The sequence below is a fragment of the Magnolia sinica genome, chromosome 19 (genome assembly GCF_029962835.1).
Source record: "Magnolia sinica isolate HGM2019 chromosome 19, MsV1, whole genome shotgun sequence".
NCBI lineage: Eukaryota > Viridiplantae > Streptophyta > Magnoliopsida > Magnoliales > Magnoliaceae > Magnolia > Magnolia sinica.
The window spans coordinates 9,355,356-9,372,507 of NC_080591.1; the positions used below are offsets into that span (position 1 = coordinate 9,355,356).

The 17,152-nt window shown below is 39.5% G+C and overlaps 1 protein-coding gene across 1 annotated transcript; it reads right to left on the minus strand.

The window, feature by feature from the left end:
- Window positions 1–956: 956 nt before the first annotated feature.
- LOC131234978 (LOB domain-containing protein 41-like) lies at window positions 957–2,711 on the minus strand. The gene is made up of 2 exons (XM_058232012.1): window positions 2,358–2,711; window positions 957–1,849 (listed from the first exon to the last, which is right to left on the minus strand). The coding sequence occupies exons 1-2, from the start codon at window positions 2,545–2,547 to the stop codon at window positions 1,143–1,145; spliced, it is 897 nt and encodes a 298-aa protein (XP_058087995.1). The 5' UTR covers window positions 2,548–2,711; the 3' UTR covers window positions 957–1,142.
- Window positions 2,712–17,152: the final 14,441 nt, after the last annotated feature.

Genomic DNA, 17,152 nt, shown 5'->3' on the forward strand with positions numbered 1-17,152 from the left:
CTTTGATACACCATGGTGGACCCACAAATAAACCCATAGTTGATATCCTATCTCCCTTGTTCCCCGTGGTGTGGCCCCCCTTAGTTGTCTAACTAGCTGATTTTTATCCCCAGATCCTAGAATCGAGGATGAAACCTAGTGAACGGAGTGGATTTTACATACACAGCATAGTGGACACACGCTGCCTAAAGCGGGTGTTGTAGAGGATCCAGTTCCAATAACAGCACACAGCAACTCCCACAAAGTTGCGTATTATTTATTACTTTCGTGTTAGGTTTCCTTAACAAGTTAAGCACAACCTGACAGAGCGTGTGGGACCCACATCCAAAGAGATTGCTAATTACAGATTAAACACTCATTAATCACAATTAATAGCTTATCCCACATCTGAGCTAAAACCCATCCCTTGAGTGAGCCCCCACGCGTAGATTCTGGGGCGCAATAACCAATCTGATCCGTTCATCAGGTGGACCACACACGTCCAGTAAATTGGACCGTTGTATCCATTTCAGAGGTTCCTCACACAATACGCTCGGGGAGCGGATTAGGTGTTACCCCCGTGTGGGGCCCACCTTGATGAACGTGGTGTATATCCAAGCTGCCCTTGGATGGCAAATAAACATTACGTGTTAGCTTACGAGGTAGGCTTTCAATCACCACTTTTTCATGTGGTGTGGTCCACCTGAGATTTGAATCTGCTTAATTTTTGGGCTCACGACCTACAATGGGCTGGAAAAACGGATGGACGGCGTGGATGCACAAGACATCATCAAGGTGGGCCCCACGGCAGTAACAACTAATCCGCTCCCATACGGATGATGGGCAACAGGCACTCCAAATAAAACGATAAGATCGTTTCACCTGGCGTGTAATACGCATCCCATGTCAGAAAACGACGTTGATATAATAATGTACGCACCATGCGCATTTTAGAAATCCAGCTCTAATAACACATATTCACATAAACGTATACATATATCTCTATATTATATATTTAAACGTTTACACAATATCAAAAAAAAAAAAAAAACACTAAAAAGAGACTAAAACAGGAGAGAAATTACAAAAAAGGGCTTATTGTGATTGCTAGAAAACAAATCCCAACACCGCCAAAACTGCTTTTCCCGTCTCTTACGGCAAAATCACGCCGGCAGATCCAGGCCCAGCTCGACCTTACACGTGTCAGCACCACAGCCGTCCATCTCGCCATGCATTGTCACGTGTCGCGCGGCATGAGTGCGGCTGACATGAGACACCGGCTCGAACCCAAGCGTCAGTTCCAGCTCAACATCCCCGTCATCGGCTCGGCTATCCTGCAGTCCGACCGGCTCCTGCTCGGCCCGGCTCACTAGAGAAGCCTCGACCGTTTCGACCGAAAACATGCTCTCTGTCTCTCGGCTATCGCCATCCGCGTTCGGCTCCGAGTGCTGACTCGAGGACGAGTCGTGACAGCCGACTCGGTCCATGTCGTCAGGGTAACAACGGCGCCACCTCAGATTACAGACGGGAGTCGAGTCGGGGTTTTCGTCGTCAGCCGCGTCGGATACCAAGTCCACTTTTGGCTTTGGCTTAGCCGAGCGCTTGAACCGGCTCCGAGTCTTCACCTTGTGCAGATCCTGAGTCGCGGAGGTCTCTTCCTTGGACACGTGTCGGATATCGTACGCTTTCATTGGAGGGCTGGGGCTTGCAGCTGTCTCGGAAGGTATTGGCATGATCGGCGCGCCTTTGAGAACGGCTTCGACAGCGGCTTGGCAAAGCTGCCAGCTTCCAGACCAGAGCAAGCCGACCGAGCCGTAGATCGGGTTTACGATTCGTCCACAGGCTTCATATAACAAGGACCTGAAAATAGCTGGAATTCGAAAAATCCAATCAGACAGAGAAAAACATCCCAGCACCAGAAGAATCTGGTCCGAATCAGAGACTTATGAAATACGAAAAACCCAACCACATCCACACGAAATCATCGATGAAAGACTGAAAAAACAAAAACAAAAAATATGTTCCGTACATCTGAAAATCCCCGAAAATCCACTACGACCCACCTGAAAACACGAACCAAAGATTGGAAAAATCCACCCTATCCAAACATCCATCCACAAAATACGATAAGACCCACATGATAAAATCGATCAAAGAATGTGAAAATCCAACCGAATCCAGACGCATATAAGAAAATCGATTCAAATACCACAAGACCCACATGATAAAATCTATAAAAGATTAGGAAAATCCAATGATAAAACCTATGAAAGATTGGGAAAATCCAATCCAAATTTCCAAACATATGAAATCCAGGAAATACAATAAGACCCAAATGATCAAATCAATCAAAGGTTGGGAAATGGAAAAGAAATTACCAGGTCGAAGGTGCTCTGGGCCGGCGTTGATAAGGTTCATGAGTCCAGCACGGCCATAGAACTTGGCTAGAAATACAGTGGCATTGGCTTGAGATTCAGGGTTCTTTATCCATTGTAGGCAGGGCCGTATGCTGCAGTTTTCACTGCAGCCCTTGCGTAGAACCCTACAACCGTTGCAGCTCATCCTCATGGCCACTACAATCAAGTACTAGTGAAAGCTACTACAGCTATGGTTGATTGAGAGAAAGAGAGAGAGAGAGAGAGAGAGAGGTTTGATCGGGAAGAGAATGGGAGGGTGTGGGTATTTAAGTGGGGGTGGGACATGGAAAGGAGAGCCGTGGATTTCTACGGTGGCCAGTGGTTTCCAAGGGAGTGGTAGGATGGAAAGTGGGCTTTTATTATTCGGGAAAGTGTTGGACGGACTGCCCTTGGGTTCTTCTGTCCACGAGTTTAGGAAATGACGGGCCGTGGGTTTGAAATTACGAATTTAGCCTTTTGTTTGCGTTGCATGGCTTGGGTACGGCTGTGGTACACCATTTTGTAACAAACCGCTTGTGAATTTGATCCAAAACATGGTGGGCCACCTAGTGTTAGCCTTTGATTCAAAATATCAGACTTATCCAAAAATCAGGTGGGCCACATTGTAATAAACGGTGAAAATCTGCCTACAAGTTTTGAATTTACGTGGTGTGGTCCACCTGGCTGTAAGGATAGCAGCATTTTTGAAGGGTGTGTTTATCTTAGTGAGAGGAGTCATTTGAATGGATTGGATTGGATATATAAACTACAGTGGACCCGGTACACAACTAATGGTGGGTGTCTTATCCCAAGTCCTTAACGTGTGGCTTACCTAAGTACTGGACTGACACAATTTTTATTGTACTAGGTGATTGTAAGGCATAACGGTTGATGAACGGTATGGATCTCATACACGTTCTCTCTTACGTTGTGTTCCGTTGGTTGAAGCCACACCCCCCACTACATTGGGAGTTGTAGCCACACTCCGATGACTACGTAGTCTACCTCCGAATTCCCTGCATCCGATGTAAGAAAACGAAATTCAACCTGATTTTTATTAATTATTAAATATGGCTGTACTTTCTGTCCCTCAGTCTACAATCAGGCACACGAAAAATCCTATGAGAAATTTAGACCACTCATCAAGTGGGCCCAAGATAGATGGACCGCTCCAAAGATATATTTAGTACAGGATCTCAACCAACCAAGTTGACCCAATTCTGATAAATGTTAATGCTTTGACTCACATGATCGTTTTAATCTTTCCACCGTTAGTCTCAATTTTAGTGGTTCCATCGGATGGACGATTTGGATTCATTGAAGAGTTACAATTGATTGAAGGCACTTCCATTGCAGAGTATCATAGATGCTCGCCTGCAATTTATTGAACTGTAGAGACTCAACCCCAGTACGTGTGGCATACATGCACTGATATTCACACCAACCCATACACTGCAAATTAGTGGACCCATTATGATGGATGTTTGATCCAAAAATCATACTGATCAGACTAACCTACCCCATCTGATCATGGTCATAAAATGAAAAAAAAAAATAAAATGGTGAGTGGCCAGGAACTCAGCAGGGTAATGACATGGTTAGGATCACCCGATCAAGTGCATGCTGTACCAACAATCCATTGTAGGTGCGAGCGGTGTGGATTGGCATTCTTTGGACGGCATGAACCCTTGCCTTAAATTCGTGCACCATTTCAATGTTGTGAATCAATCCAGGCCACCCAAATCAGTGGACCCACCATTGTCCCGAAAATCATGCTTAACTATTTGATCCTAACCATCAAACAATTGTTAAAACTATTTAAAAGCTCAATACACTCCGGTCAACTATTTGGATGGTTTTGATTAACTTCCTTGCCGACCGTGTGTCCAAGAGAGCCAAAGTTCCCGTTTGTTTGCAGAAGCTAATGAGGGTAAGCTGACATTTACTCTGGCCTCAAAAGACGAGTTAGATTTAAAACTTAAGTTAGTGAAATCTGAAAATTAAACAGGAATTGCAGAAGGTAAAAACCTTTTTAAGTTACAAGAACGTTGTACTGAGCTAATAATTATATTTCTAGCTTATTCTGCAAGAATAGTCTTAGAACAGCTTCACATGCACGCCGCAGTAAACTCCCGCAAGGCTTGAAGGTAGGTCTCTATCCTCATTATTCCATTTCTTGTGGTTTTTTGATATGCCTCATTTTACAGCACAAAGTCGCAAAATCATTCAGATCATGGACTTGTCGGGGAAGTATCGTGTGACATTTTCTCTGATTATAAAAGAGTAAAGAAATTTTGAGAATGGAACACAAATGGCATGAGTTAAAAACCTTTAGCGGGTTACAATATTTTTGGATTAAGGTAATATTTATATTTTTCAACTCAGTCAAGTAAAAGTAACATGCATGGCTTAATAATAAATGCATTATGTTTCAATTATATTGTATGGTTTACTAGAGTTTTTTATCTGCTTTATTTTAAGACATGGTCCAAAGATTTGGTGTAGAACATGACTTTTCATGAGCGTCTCAAATCGAGTACTCCCAACTAATAAAAATAGACTATAGCTATAAGGGCCCACTATAATATATGGGTTTGATCACATCTCTATTCATTTTGCCACTTTTTAAGGTACAAGCTAGAAAATGAGGCAAATCCAGCTCTCAAGTGGATCATACCACATAACTAAATAACAATGACACTGTTTATTAGAACCTTTTTGGGCCATCATAACAGTTATTTTCCATCTAAACTGTTCATAAGATCACGTAGACACATCGGAGGAAAAACACAAATATCAGCTTAATGGCCTTGAAAAGTTTAAAACAGTAGATATTTAGTCCGTATAATGTGCTCAACTTGAGCCTTGAAATTTTCTTATTTTTAGGCCTATACTCCAAATTAATACGAAAGAAATGGATAAACGGTGTGGATGAAACCCATACATCATAGTAGCCCTGAGAATCCCTATCCATTCCTAGCCATGTACAGACGGGGGACAGTACCTAATCAGCGTCCATGTTGCTCCCAGTAAGCAGGGCTATTCTCGTCACTTCATGCAGCGAAAGCGCCGACGCGGGTAAGTCTAAAGTAGTAATTTTATTAAAAAAGAAGGGCAAAAGAGTAAAAACACGAAAGTGGAAACCAGCGAAGCGAGGCATGCAAGCGGGTCCAAAACCATGAATGTTACAAGGGCAGCGCGTGTCAACCACGTTCAGATCAGAGACTGCGGGCGGCTCGCCACATATCGTGGAAAACCTCTCCCCCCCACTCCTGGTTTTCTGGAAACCGTACAAAACTGCTTTACCAAAACCACCTTCCCCGGATCTGGTTTTCCTCCTGGACTGTGGGCGCCCGACGGGACTCGCCAGCGGTTTTCTCTCTCTCATGCTTATCTACTCTCTCTCCTCTTTTATTCTATTTTTAAGAAAAAACATCCACACACTGGCAAATCCAACCGTCCAAATATTAGACAGACTATCTACACGTGGCAAACAGGTTCCTCAATCAAAGGCCCCTAATCATCGGCAGCCGCCCTTATATTATTAGAGCACAGCCACGATCCTCTGATTTTTTGTTGAATCTAGGACCGTTGGATTCATTTCATATCCAGATCATGAATCTTCACTGTAGATGGTGAACCAGCACAAAACTCTTAATCAGGACCGTTAGATTGTTCTGGTTATAACAGTACTTTTTTTAAACCTCCACTTGATATGTAGGGTGGTAGTAGTGATTGGTCACCACAGGAAGCACAATTTGGACGGTCAGATGCCAACAGTAAACTTGTGCATGTGTAGGGATCATGGTGCACCGCAAACGTATGGGATAAGTCCTGCATTTGGTTCTGTGAATAATGGGGAGGTTGGGGAAGCGGGAGCGGATTAGGTGTTAACCGGGTAACACCTTAGTGGGTGTTCCCTCACCGTGGGGCCCACCTTGATGAATCTATTGTATATACAATCCGTCCATCCGTTTTTCCAGCCCATTTTTATTTGTGGTCCAAAATATTAGGCAGATAGAAATCTCATGTGGACCATACCACAGGAAATAGCGGCGATTGAATGCCTACCATTGAAACCTCGCAGGCCAATCGTAAGAAGATATGTAATGTTTATTTTCCATCAAAACCATTGATAAGATCAAAAAGACCTGGATGAAGGGAAAATACAAATATCAGATTTATTCAATACTCTTGTAGCCTTCAAAAAAATTTTTAATGGTCATTCACCACTGTATCCAGTGGTATGGTCCACTGAAGATTTGGATCTGTTTAATTTTTGGGTAGCAGTATAGAAAGAAATGAAAAACCATATGGACGGCGTGGATATTTTAAAAAGTTATTAATGTGGGCCCCACACGGTAAGGGTAACACCCACAAAGGTGTTATTTGATAACACCTAATCCGCTCCCTCCCTAGGGAAGCGAGGTATCGATTAACACTATTCATCGCGAATTTATTCGTTGGATTTGGATTTCTTTTCAATCACCCAAACCAGTTACAGGACAAACCTTGGACTGCGGAGGTTAATTAAAAAAATGAAAAACCTCGTATTGAGCATCTCAACGCTTCGATTACATAAAAGCCACTATGACCATCCAAATTGACCGAGAGCCAAATTATCAAGGGTTGTAATAAATCCAATTTAATAGGTCTAGATTGACCTCTACACACCGTATACACCGAGACCCATCATGTAAACGGTGTAGATAAAGTGATCTCGGATTTAGAGGCTACAGTCCCGACGTCGTATCGTGATCCCATATGTCGGGATGTACTGTAGCAAACCTCCTTCCAAGCTTATTTGGGCGGCCCGAGATGGGAATTTGGACGACGACGACCCTCGCTCGTATTTAATAGTGGGGACATTGACTTTCGCTTTCACGCCATCTTGGCTGTTCGGATGCATTTTCATTCATTATCATCGAGAGAAAATAGGAATACATTTTCCTTTACTACTACACGCTTTCTTAATTTTCTTTTCTTTCTTTTTTTCAAATCACTGCATTGATGTTGCTATAATTCTTTTAGATTTTTTTAATTAAATAGGGAGGTGTGCCAAAGGTAGCTGTCCGGTGCTATACAACTTTTGGGACCTTTCATTGGCTGATTTTCTCATCCTTGTGAATGGTAGGATGACTCATTAAACATTGTTGTCAGGGTCTTGCAAGGTTTCCACAATATGGGTTACTTGAATTTTAGATATTGTTTGTTATGACATGAGACGAAATATCTTATGAATGATTTTTTCAAATCACTGCATTGATGTTGCTATAATTCTTTTAGATTTTTTTAATTAAATAGGGAGGTGTGCCAAAGGCAGCTGTCCGGTGCTATACAACTTTTGAGACCTTTCATTGGCTGATTTTCTCATCCTTGTGAATGGTAGGATGACTTATTAAACATTGTTGTTAGGGTCTTGCAAGGTTTCCATCATATGGGTTACTTGAATTTTAGATATTGTTTGTTATGACATGAGACGAAATATCTTATGAATGATTTATATGGTACCGTACGAGAGTTTTATGGAGGAGCCGGGAAAATGGATGGATGAATGTGATGTTAATGTTAAATTAACTTATATTTGAAAGCTGTCTCAGTTCTGGGAGTGACACGCAGCCGTGATTTTATCACGATATAAATAATATAAATAGGCCTGGGATATTTAGTTGTCTTCACTGGAATTGCCTAAGAAACTTTAAGTAAATTGGTTTTTAATGAAAACATGCAAAAGCATGTGTTTACTATAGTTGCGATTTAAATTAACTCAAATGGGAATAATAGGATTTTAAGACTTTGTACTTTATTGCTTGGGTTTTGATTGTCGGAGTCGGGACTGAAATCTGTTGAGGATAGTTCATTTGATATAGGTTTGATTAGCAGGATTTTTGATCGATTCCAACGTCTCACAGGATAATCAATCAAACTTATTGAAAATTGTTTTTGAACTAATATGAATCATTGGTTGTGATTCAATACAGCTTTTATTAGGGTTAGAGCAGATATGTCCATTGTTAGCGGTCAAGATTTCGATCTACAGCCAATTGAGTTTGTCGTCTCGCTATTTGTTCAAATTTTTAATGCGATTGTGACTCTTCTGGAGATTTGAAAGCATTTTTGGTGTTTTTGAAAAATGATCCGACCCATCGGATCACGAGTAGGCAGTCGCGATCAATGTCAGTTTTTATTGAAAATATTTTTTAAGATCATTTAAAAGTGATCAAGTCCATCGAATCGTGAATCGACAGTCGCGATCGATGTCAATTTTTATTTAGATATTTTTGTGATTTTTGAAGGATGATGATCACGTCCATCAGATCGTGAGTTGACAGTCACGATCAATGTTGGTTTTATTGAGAATATTTTTATAATTTTTGAAAGCAAATCCGGTCCATTGGATTGAGAGTTGACAGTCGATATTGTTGCTGATTTTTATTGGTAATATTTTTGTGATTTTAAAAAAATGATCTGGTCCATTGGATCGCGAATTGACAGTCGCAATTGCTGTCAATTTTTATTAGAGATATTTTTAGAAAATTTTTAAAGATGATCCACTCCATAGATCGTAAATCGAATGGTTGCAATTGATGCTAATTTTTATTTGGATATTTTTATGAAAAATTTAAAAAGATTCGGTTCATCAGATCATAATTGAACGGTTGTGATCAAAGCTGGTTTTTATTTAAAATATTTTGAGATTTTTTTAAAGATGATTCAGTCCATCAGATCGCCAATTGACGATGGTAATCAATGCCAGCTTTTATTGATTATTTTTATTTTTATTTTAAAATGATCCGGTCCATCAGATCACAAATTGAACTATTGCAATCGATGCTAGTTTTTATTGGGATATTTTTACAAAATTTTTTAAATGCTCCAATCCATTGAATCACGAATCGACAGTTGCGATTGATATCGATTTTTATTGAGAATATATATATATATATATATATATAGAGAGAGAGAGAGAGAGAGAGAGAGAGAGAGAGAGAATTTTTTGAAATGATCTGGTCCATTGGATCGCGAATCGATGGTCGCGATTAATGCTGATTTTTATTGGGAACTAAACTTATTGTACGGGGTTTGCACTTTTGATTGACCCAATGAAAGTGAGCTAACTACCCATTTTCACGCATTGGCTTGCGCCAACAGGCGAGATTACTTTGTGGTCGATGACGCTTTAATACCTGCAAGGAGATGGAGAGAAGATGATTGAAACATTAGATCAAGGGGAGAGATACTTACCTTGTAGAGAAGATGACTAGGAGAATGGAACTTGCGAAGGCCTCCGCGAGTTGATCAAAGGATTGGAGGATGTTTGTTTTGGAAGCTTTTATATAAATTTATTTCTTCTTTGTATATTTATTATTGAACAAAAAATGATTTTTTTTTTATCTTTTGAAAAATCATGCATTAAATAAGATGAAAATTTATGCCAAGTGCTTGTCTGTCTGAGCTTGGTTTGGACTCGTTGTGCCCTTAAATGTAGGAATCAGAATATTTAACTTAGCCGGATGCCATGCCCATTTTCAAATCGTTCACCAAGGGTTTCGATCCTCTTAAGGTAGTGCACAATGGTATCCTGTCCCTAGGATTTGGGAAGAGCTTAAAAGAATTCCCGACTCATTCCTGCCATGTTTGTGTCTATTGAATATTTTTGTTGCTCAGATCTTTCATGTACCATTTTTTTTTCCTTAGTCATTATTGCCCGCAACGCCCTATCAGATTTTCACCACGTTTGACTTGCCCGCCATTTTTTCCTGTGACATCCTTTTAGATTTTCACCACGCCCCTAAGTATTTAATATTGCCTGCCCCTTGGCAGCTTATCTGTTTTTACCCTTGATACCCTTTTAGGTTTTCACCAAGTTTGTTACATGCCCATTATTTTTACTTAGTGTCCTTTCAAGTTTTCACCTTGCCCATTTTGCATCAGTACACTTTTTTTTTCTAATAATTTTCTTTGATTTTTGCAGTGGCATGGAGAGGGCTAGATAAGTGGTAAAAGTTATAATTTCATCAAGACTTGAGAATAATTTATAATTTAGGATGTGCGAATCTTAATATAGTCGACTTAGAGATCTTAAAGATTGTGTATAGTCATTAGGAGATTATAATTGACCTTTGTCAGGTAATGCGATAATTAGATTGCCGCTACTGGTCATACTTGCATTTTCTACTCGTAGGTTGCTCTATACTTGTAACATCCCTTTTTTTTTTAATGGTAGGTATTCCAAACCCCACTATTTCCTATGGTGTGGTCCACCTGAGTTTTGGATCAGCCTCATTTTTTGGCCCATGCCCAAATATGGATGGGCAAGACTGATGGACTGAGTGGATTTTCCACATCATCTTTATGAGTCCCACAGTGTTTTTGAAAAGAAGAAGAAGAAGAAGAAGAAGAAGAAAAGAAGAGAAGAAAGTGATGTGCATCAGCACGTGACTCCTCTCACTGTAACCAACCTTGACTCATGCTCCTCTCTCCCTTCTTCTTCGGCCAGCACCCACATGACCTGACCTACAATCATCAACCATTCGTCATGCTGGGATCCACAACATAATCTAAACCATCCATCATGTTCGGACCCTGAAGTAATCCCATCCGTTGAAAACTCTTCCCCAGATTCCAACTGTGGAGCCCACTAGAGTTTCGGATCTGCTTCATTCTTGAGCTCCCAACCCATCTCAACCTTACAAAACAAATGGACATTTTAGATCCTTTGTCATGCACCACCATGGACCTCATCATCATCATCCATTTTCCACCAAAACTAGGATTCGATTACAGTTTTTGCGCAAGCAGCGAAGTTGAACGGAACTTTCATTCTTCCTTCCAAGTTGATAGAAACTCTCCTCCACGATATACGTGAAACCTTTATAACTTGGTCTTAGCCATTCCTCACCCCTCTATCCAATGGCTCTAAATCTTCTGGCACCTCATTTTTTAAATAACCAATCAAATTCACTCAGAGATCCGCTTCGCAATCTTCTTCTTCTTCTTCTTCTTCTTCTTCTTCTTCTTCTTCTTCTTTTCTTTAAACCACTTGCATCAGTTGCAACCTCCAACTCTCCAAACACTTTAAGAGCTTTCTCCAGCATCAAAATCCATGGGCATCAACAGTGAGAGAGGGGCATAAACAAGAGAGAGAGAGAGAGAGAGAGAGAGAGAGAGAATGAGATCGTGAGAAACCCTAATAGTCACCGAGTCGTTGAGTTGTACATTTTTCACGACCAATTGTGGGACGTGATATAGGGGAAGTAACACAGAAAGAAATGAATGAAAGACACGACAGGTAAGAATAGAAGAAGAATAAGAAAAGAGAGAGAAGACAATAAACGAGGAAGAAGATAGGAAAGAGAATCATCGCCGAATCGACTCATCGAGTCGACTGGCTAAGTCTTCACATTCAAACCAATTCCGAGTTTAATCCAAACTTTGTACGCGATACATAACAGGTAGACTCTCCTCTAATCCGTCTGATTTAAAATAGTACACTAGTTAGGGTTAATGCTATTGATTCATTGAGTCAACTCATTGAGTCAACTCAGTGAGTCATTAGGTTGAGTACTTAGACTTTGGCTGGAGAAGTAGAAATCTTAGTTTAATCTATGTATGAACAACAATTGTAATTCCATGTAGATGCCTTTATCAATTTATGTAGAAACTGTAAAGAGTCGTATTAAGTCACTTAGGGCCTGTTTGATTTTCCATGATACAGGTAAATCCTGGTAAATAAGTAATTAATACCTTTTCACCTTGTTTAAAAATGAGAGAGTAATTCCACCTCGAAAATCGATACAAAAGTATTGACTTCAATCTGTGGACCCCACCGTAATGTATATGATATGTCTGCACCATCCATCTATTTTATTAGAACATTTTGGGGCATGAGTCAAAAAATGAAGTAGATCCAACACTCAAACGCTCACACGAAAAGAAACAATTGCCTTAATTCGTCCACCATTGAAAGTCGTTTCCTTCATTAGGCCCACTTTGAGGTTTTTTTTATCATCTAACCCATTCATAGGGTTACACAGACCAGGATAAGGGGAAAACACAAATTTCAGCTTGATTCTAAACTTTTAAGGGTCCCAAGAAGTTTTTAATGGTAGGCGTTCAATTCTCACTGTTTCCTGTGGTGTGGTCCACTTGATCTTTGGATCTGCCTGATTTTTTTGCTCATACCATAAATTCAGCTAACATAACAAATGATCGGTGTGGATAAGTCACATACATCACGATGGGCCCCACATTGATTTTATAAATTTCTTGATTTAAGTGTTAAAAAAGTATGTTGTCATATCTGCACCGGGAAAGATGTAGTAATTACCAAGGTAAATAATTATTACTCATTTACATGGTAATTACAGTTGAGCTGAAAAATCAAATAGGCTCTTAGTGTATAATGTGTTCAACTGAGTCAAACTTGAGCAGAGTCTGATCGTCGACACGTTAAGACCAATCATACATTAAATTTTAACACACTAAATTAGGTAGGTGATTTTTCCAGTTGAAAATCTTACGATTACAATGTAACCTTGTGATAGGATGTGGATTTACATTTTTGTCTTACTTATCATCATGTGCAATGAATTCCTTTAATTGTATTTACATGTTGTAAATCATATTGGTTTGACTCTTATTACATGTACAGATTCAATTTAATTGATTATAATTACATGTTTTGGACTGAATTTATCATTATTGTTACGTGTTATAGATTAGAATTATTTCGTCATGGTTATATTTTGTAAATTGAATTTAGTTGTTAAATGTTACATATTGCACAATGAAACTATTTGATGATTATATATGATATATTTAAGTTATGGGTGTTCCCCCCTAAAAGGATCATTGTATTTTTATAGGTACTCTACCCAGTATCATTCCCGAAAGGATCGGCACGGTACAGGTGCTCTGCCTAGGGTCATTCTTAAAAGAATCAATACAGGTGCTCTGCCCTGGGTGATTCCCTAAAAGATATGCACACACGGGTGCTTTGTCGTGGGTATTTATTCTAAAAGTTATTTACCGATTCTCTGCCGAGGGTCATTCCCCAAAAGGATCAACACTCACAGGTGGTCTACCTTGGATTGAACCAAAGAGGATTTCGAATGAGTGTCTTATCTTATTTTATTATTATGAATACTAAATTGTTATTATTGTCGTGTAAAATGTTGATTCAGTATTCGCAATTAATCATATTTATTTTATTGAACCATATTAGTGTTATCGTAAAATTTTCAATTTAGAGAATGATGTGACCCTGTGAGCCGTCGCACTCACACCCATATAAATTGTTTTGTGAGGTTTGCATATGAAAAATCAGTTGGGCAATATTGAAGATTTTTTCCATTGTTTATTTAAAAATTAATTAAAATTCAATGTATGTTATTATTATTTATTTTTAAATTTCAATGTAATTAAATATTCAATGATTGATTCGATGAAATTATTTAATGATAATTATTTTGGCCCATTTTATTTACTCTGGTTGTCTTGAAAATCATGAAAATAATGTAGGTTGTTGCGTATATTTTGTTTAAAGTTAACTTATAGTCTAGAAATTCGGATTTGAGCTTGGTCAATTCGGAAATCGAATTTCGGAACGTGACAGTAGTAATCCCATGTGCCCATTAGTGGGCTTGGATTTGCCAAAAGGTGCCATCAACAGTCCAATTATCATTGGTGTGGACTTTTGCACTTTGGCCTCTTTTGCTAGGTTAAGAAAGTTTTATAGGATCCATGTAGCGCATTGGATTGGGCCAGCCGGTGTCTAGGAAATTCATGGTGAAAGAGTACTTAATCAGGTTTTGCTAGTTTTGTGGGCTTGGGTAACCATCCATTCTGATTCAACATCAAGTGCATAATTTATTAGAGTGGAGTGTCTATAAGAGGATTCGAGCCTCACATGCACGTACATCTACCACACACATAACAACTTGACAACCGTATGGAACATCTGATCGGTGTATGAGGCAGTACACAAAGTGAGCATACAGTATAAAAATTTCAAATCTATCAGGTTCCACATACCTGTCCCACCTAAAAGTTGAAGGTAGACTTTTAAAGAAATTTTGTAAACGCTTCATTGTTTTTCCTAAGGGTTTGGCCCATCTAATGAGTGGACCAAGCTGATTTTCGAATACACCATCTTTAAACGAAATGCTCAAATGTCCCACACATTACAAGGTTTGGCTCCATCCAATTATGCATTTAACCACATCTGATATTGTTTGAATGGAACAGGTTTCTTTAATTTTAAGATATCTATGTGATGAGATCTCTTCGGTTCTCTAGTCTCTCTTATATATTCTCTTCAATGTTAGTTAAATAAATAAGTTAAATTTTCTACATGTACTTAATCTTGTCACCTTACAGACATCACTACGGGCCATGGCACATGACATGGAGATGTATCAAAATGATAAACATTATTAATAAGCTAGTACTCAATTCCGTATGCGTGTGAGAGCCTGCACATCCACATACAGGCACACGTGCCAACTGATGACAGTACGTGAGATATGAGCATTCTAAAAAGTTGAATATACTCTTTGGATCTTTTGGTGTAAAAATCAAGCCATTTGAAACCTCCAGTGAGCCACACCATACCGAAAAAATAACCGTCTACTTACTTTGTATGTTGTGGACAGCTTAATAATCAGACATGATCATGAATAAAAGGGCCTTACTACTAGAGTGGAGTTAAAATGGCTCCATGTGACAGGTGAGGTAGGAAATTCACATCTTCTACATGTACACGTGAAATCCAGATGTACCTGGTTACAATGCATGGGATGCATTAGAGGAAACTTCAAGATGCTACGTGTCGTGCGACAAAGGACTATGTTTTATCTGCCTACTGCCATCTTAAGTCCTTTTATTAGTTTACCACCATGGTATAAATGTCATGACTCATCTCATCACATGTGGCATTAATGTATAAATTATCTAGACCATTCAAATTATGGGTCCTATTTTGAATGAAATATATATCTAAAATCACACTGATCAAGTAATCTTAACCATCCAATTAATGGTATCAAATAGATGGTTTAAAAATATAATAGTGAGTGATCCAAATTCGAAAAAAAAAAATGGATGGTTATTATAATCTTGCAGTGCAATTTTCCGGTTAGGTACTGTGGAGAGTTTAAGTCATCCATTTGGACGGATTGGATTGTCATACAGTTACACATATGTACTGTTGAAGAGTAACCACCATTTTTTTTTTTAAGTGATGCATAACTAATAAAAGAGCCTAGTGTAATGTATGCCAGTACCCCATCAGCTGGCTAACCATGTACATGCACAAGACGTGAAATCCAAATCGTCCATCTTGTAGGTCCAAACTGTCCAACTGGGTGTGAAATACATCCTTTAAAGGTGGCCTATCTGATGGACGGTTTAAGATTCGGTGCACATCTAGGGCACCTGCACTTGCAGGACATGGTCAGTTCATTGAAAGCTACCTGCTGCCTTCTCTTCAAAAAAAGGAATTGTTTAATACTTGAGCCGCATGTGACGGTCGATACGCGGGAATTCCGGGTATTGTACGCAAACGCGTAAATGGAGAAATTAGAGAAATCATCTCAGACATTGATTAAATAATCCTAATCTCTGATGCATGGACACTTGTTTCTGTGGATCTCTCACATGTGTCCTATCCAAAGTAAACGGAAGTCCACTTGCACGAAGGGAGCGGAATCTTCCACAAGACTTATCCGTACCGTGGAAAACATCCAAACGTGTAGGGCCCACTATGGGGTATGTGTAGAATCCAATCCACCCATCATGTCATATCCTTGATTCTAGGATCTGTTATCGGCATTGTATGATACATCCAAACGTGTGGAGCCCACCATGTTGTATCCGTAGAATGTTCTATACTCAATCCTAGGGCAACTCAGTGGGCCAGACCACAGGAACAATGGGGATGGGATGGCGACCGTAGGTGTGGAGTGTCTTTCATCAAACCCGTTAATCAGGTGTATGGCACCAGGATGAGGTGAAAATACAGAAATCAGCCTGATGCAGATATCAGGAGAGCCACACCTTGTGAGCTTAGATGGTTTAGAAGAAGATTTGCATTCTTTCCATTCTTTTAGTCCATCAGATGCACTTTACCGTGATGATCTTTTGCATGTACGGTTCAAAAATGTTTTTATCCTGATGGACGGAGAGGATTTTATTTTTATTTTTATTTTTCAATAGAAAACATGGTAGGTCCCACAAAGCTTGGGTGTTTTATGCAACTACATGAAAAGGTGTTGTAGTCTATCCGGTACACATGGTATCGTGGGCGCCGATTACGTGAATCCAGGGTAAGAGCTTAGTGGGCGGGTCACTGGCCGTGGGGCCCACCTCAATGAATGTCTAGTATATCCTCTGTATCCACCCCTTTTTACAGCTCCTGTCAGGGCATGTTACAAAAAATACATCAGTTAAAAATCTCGCTTGGACCACACCACAAGAAAAAGAGGTCATCTAATACTCACCGTTAAAAAATTCCTGAGGTATGTTTATTTACCATCAAACCTATTGATAACATCACACGTACCTGTATGAAGGTAAAAAACGAATATCAGCTTGATCCAAAAATATCTTGGCTCACAAAAAGATTTTAAAGGTCAATCAACACTGTTTCCTGTGGTGTGGTCCACCTGAGATATGGATCTGCTTTATTTTTTAGACCATGCACTGAAATAAGATGGAAAATCTGATAGACAATGTGGATATACAAGATATAGATCGAGGTGGGCCCCACAACTAGG

Bases quoted from the DNA above. Each gene is read 5' to 3' on its own strand.
- LOC131234978 (XM_058232012.1), bottom strand. From the start codon at position 2,547: ATGAGGATGAGCTGCAACGGTTGTAGGGTTCTACGCAAGGGCTGCAGT. The intron at 1,850-2,357 runs GTAATTTCTTTT...TTCGAATTCCAG, and splicing joins CCCAGAGCACCTTCGACCTG to CTATTTTCAGGTCCTTGTTA.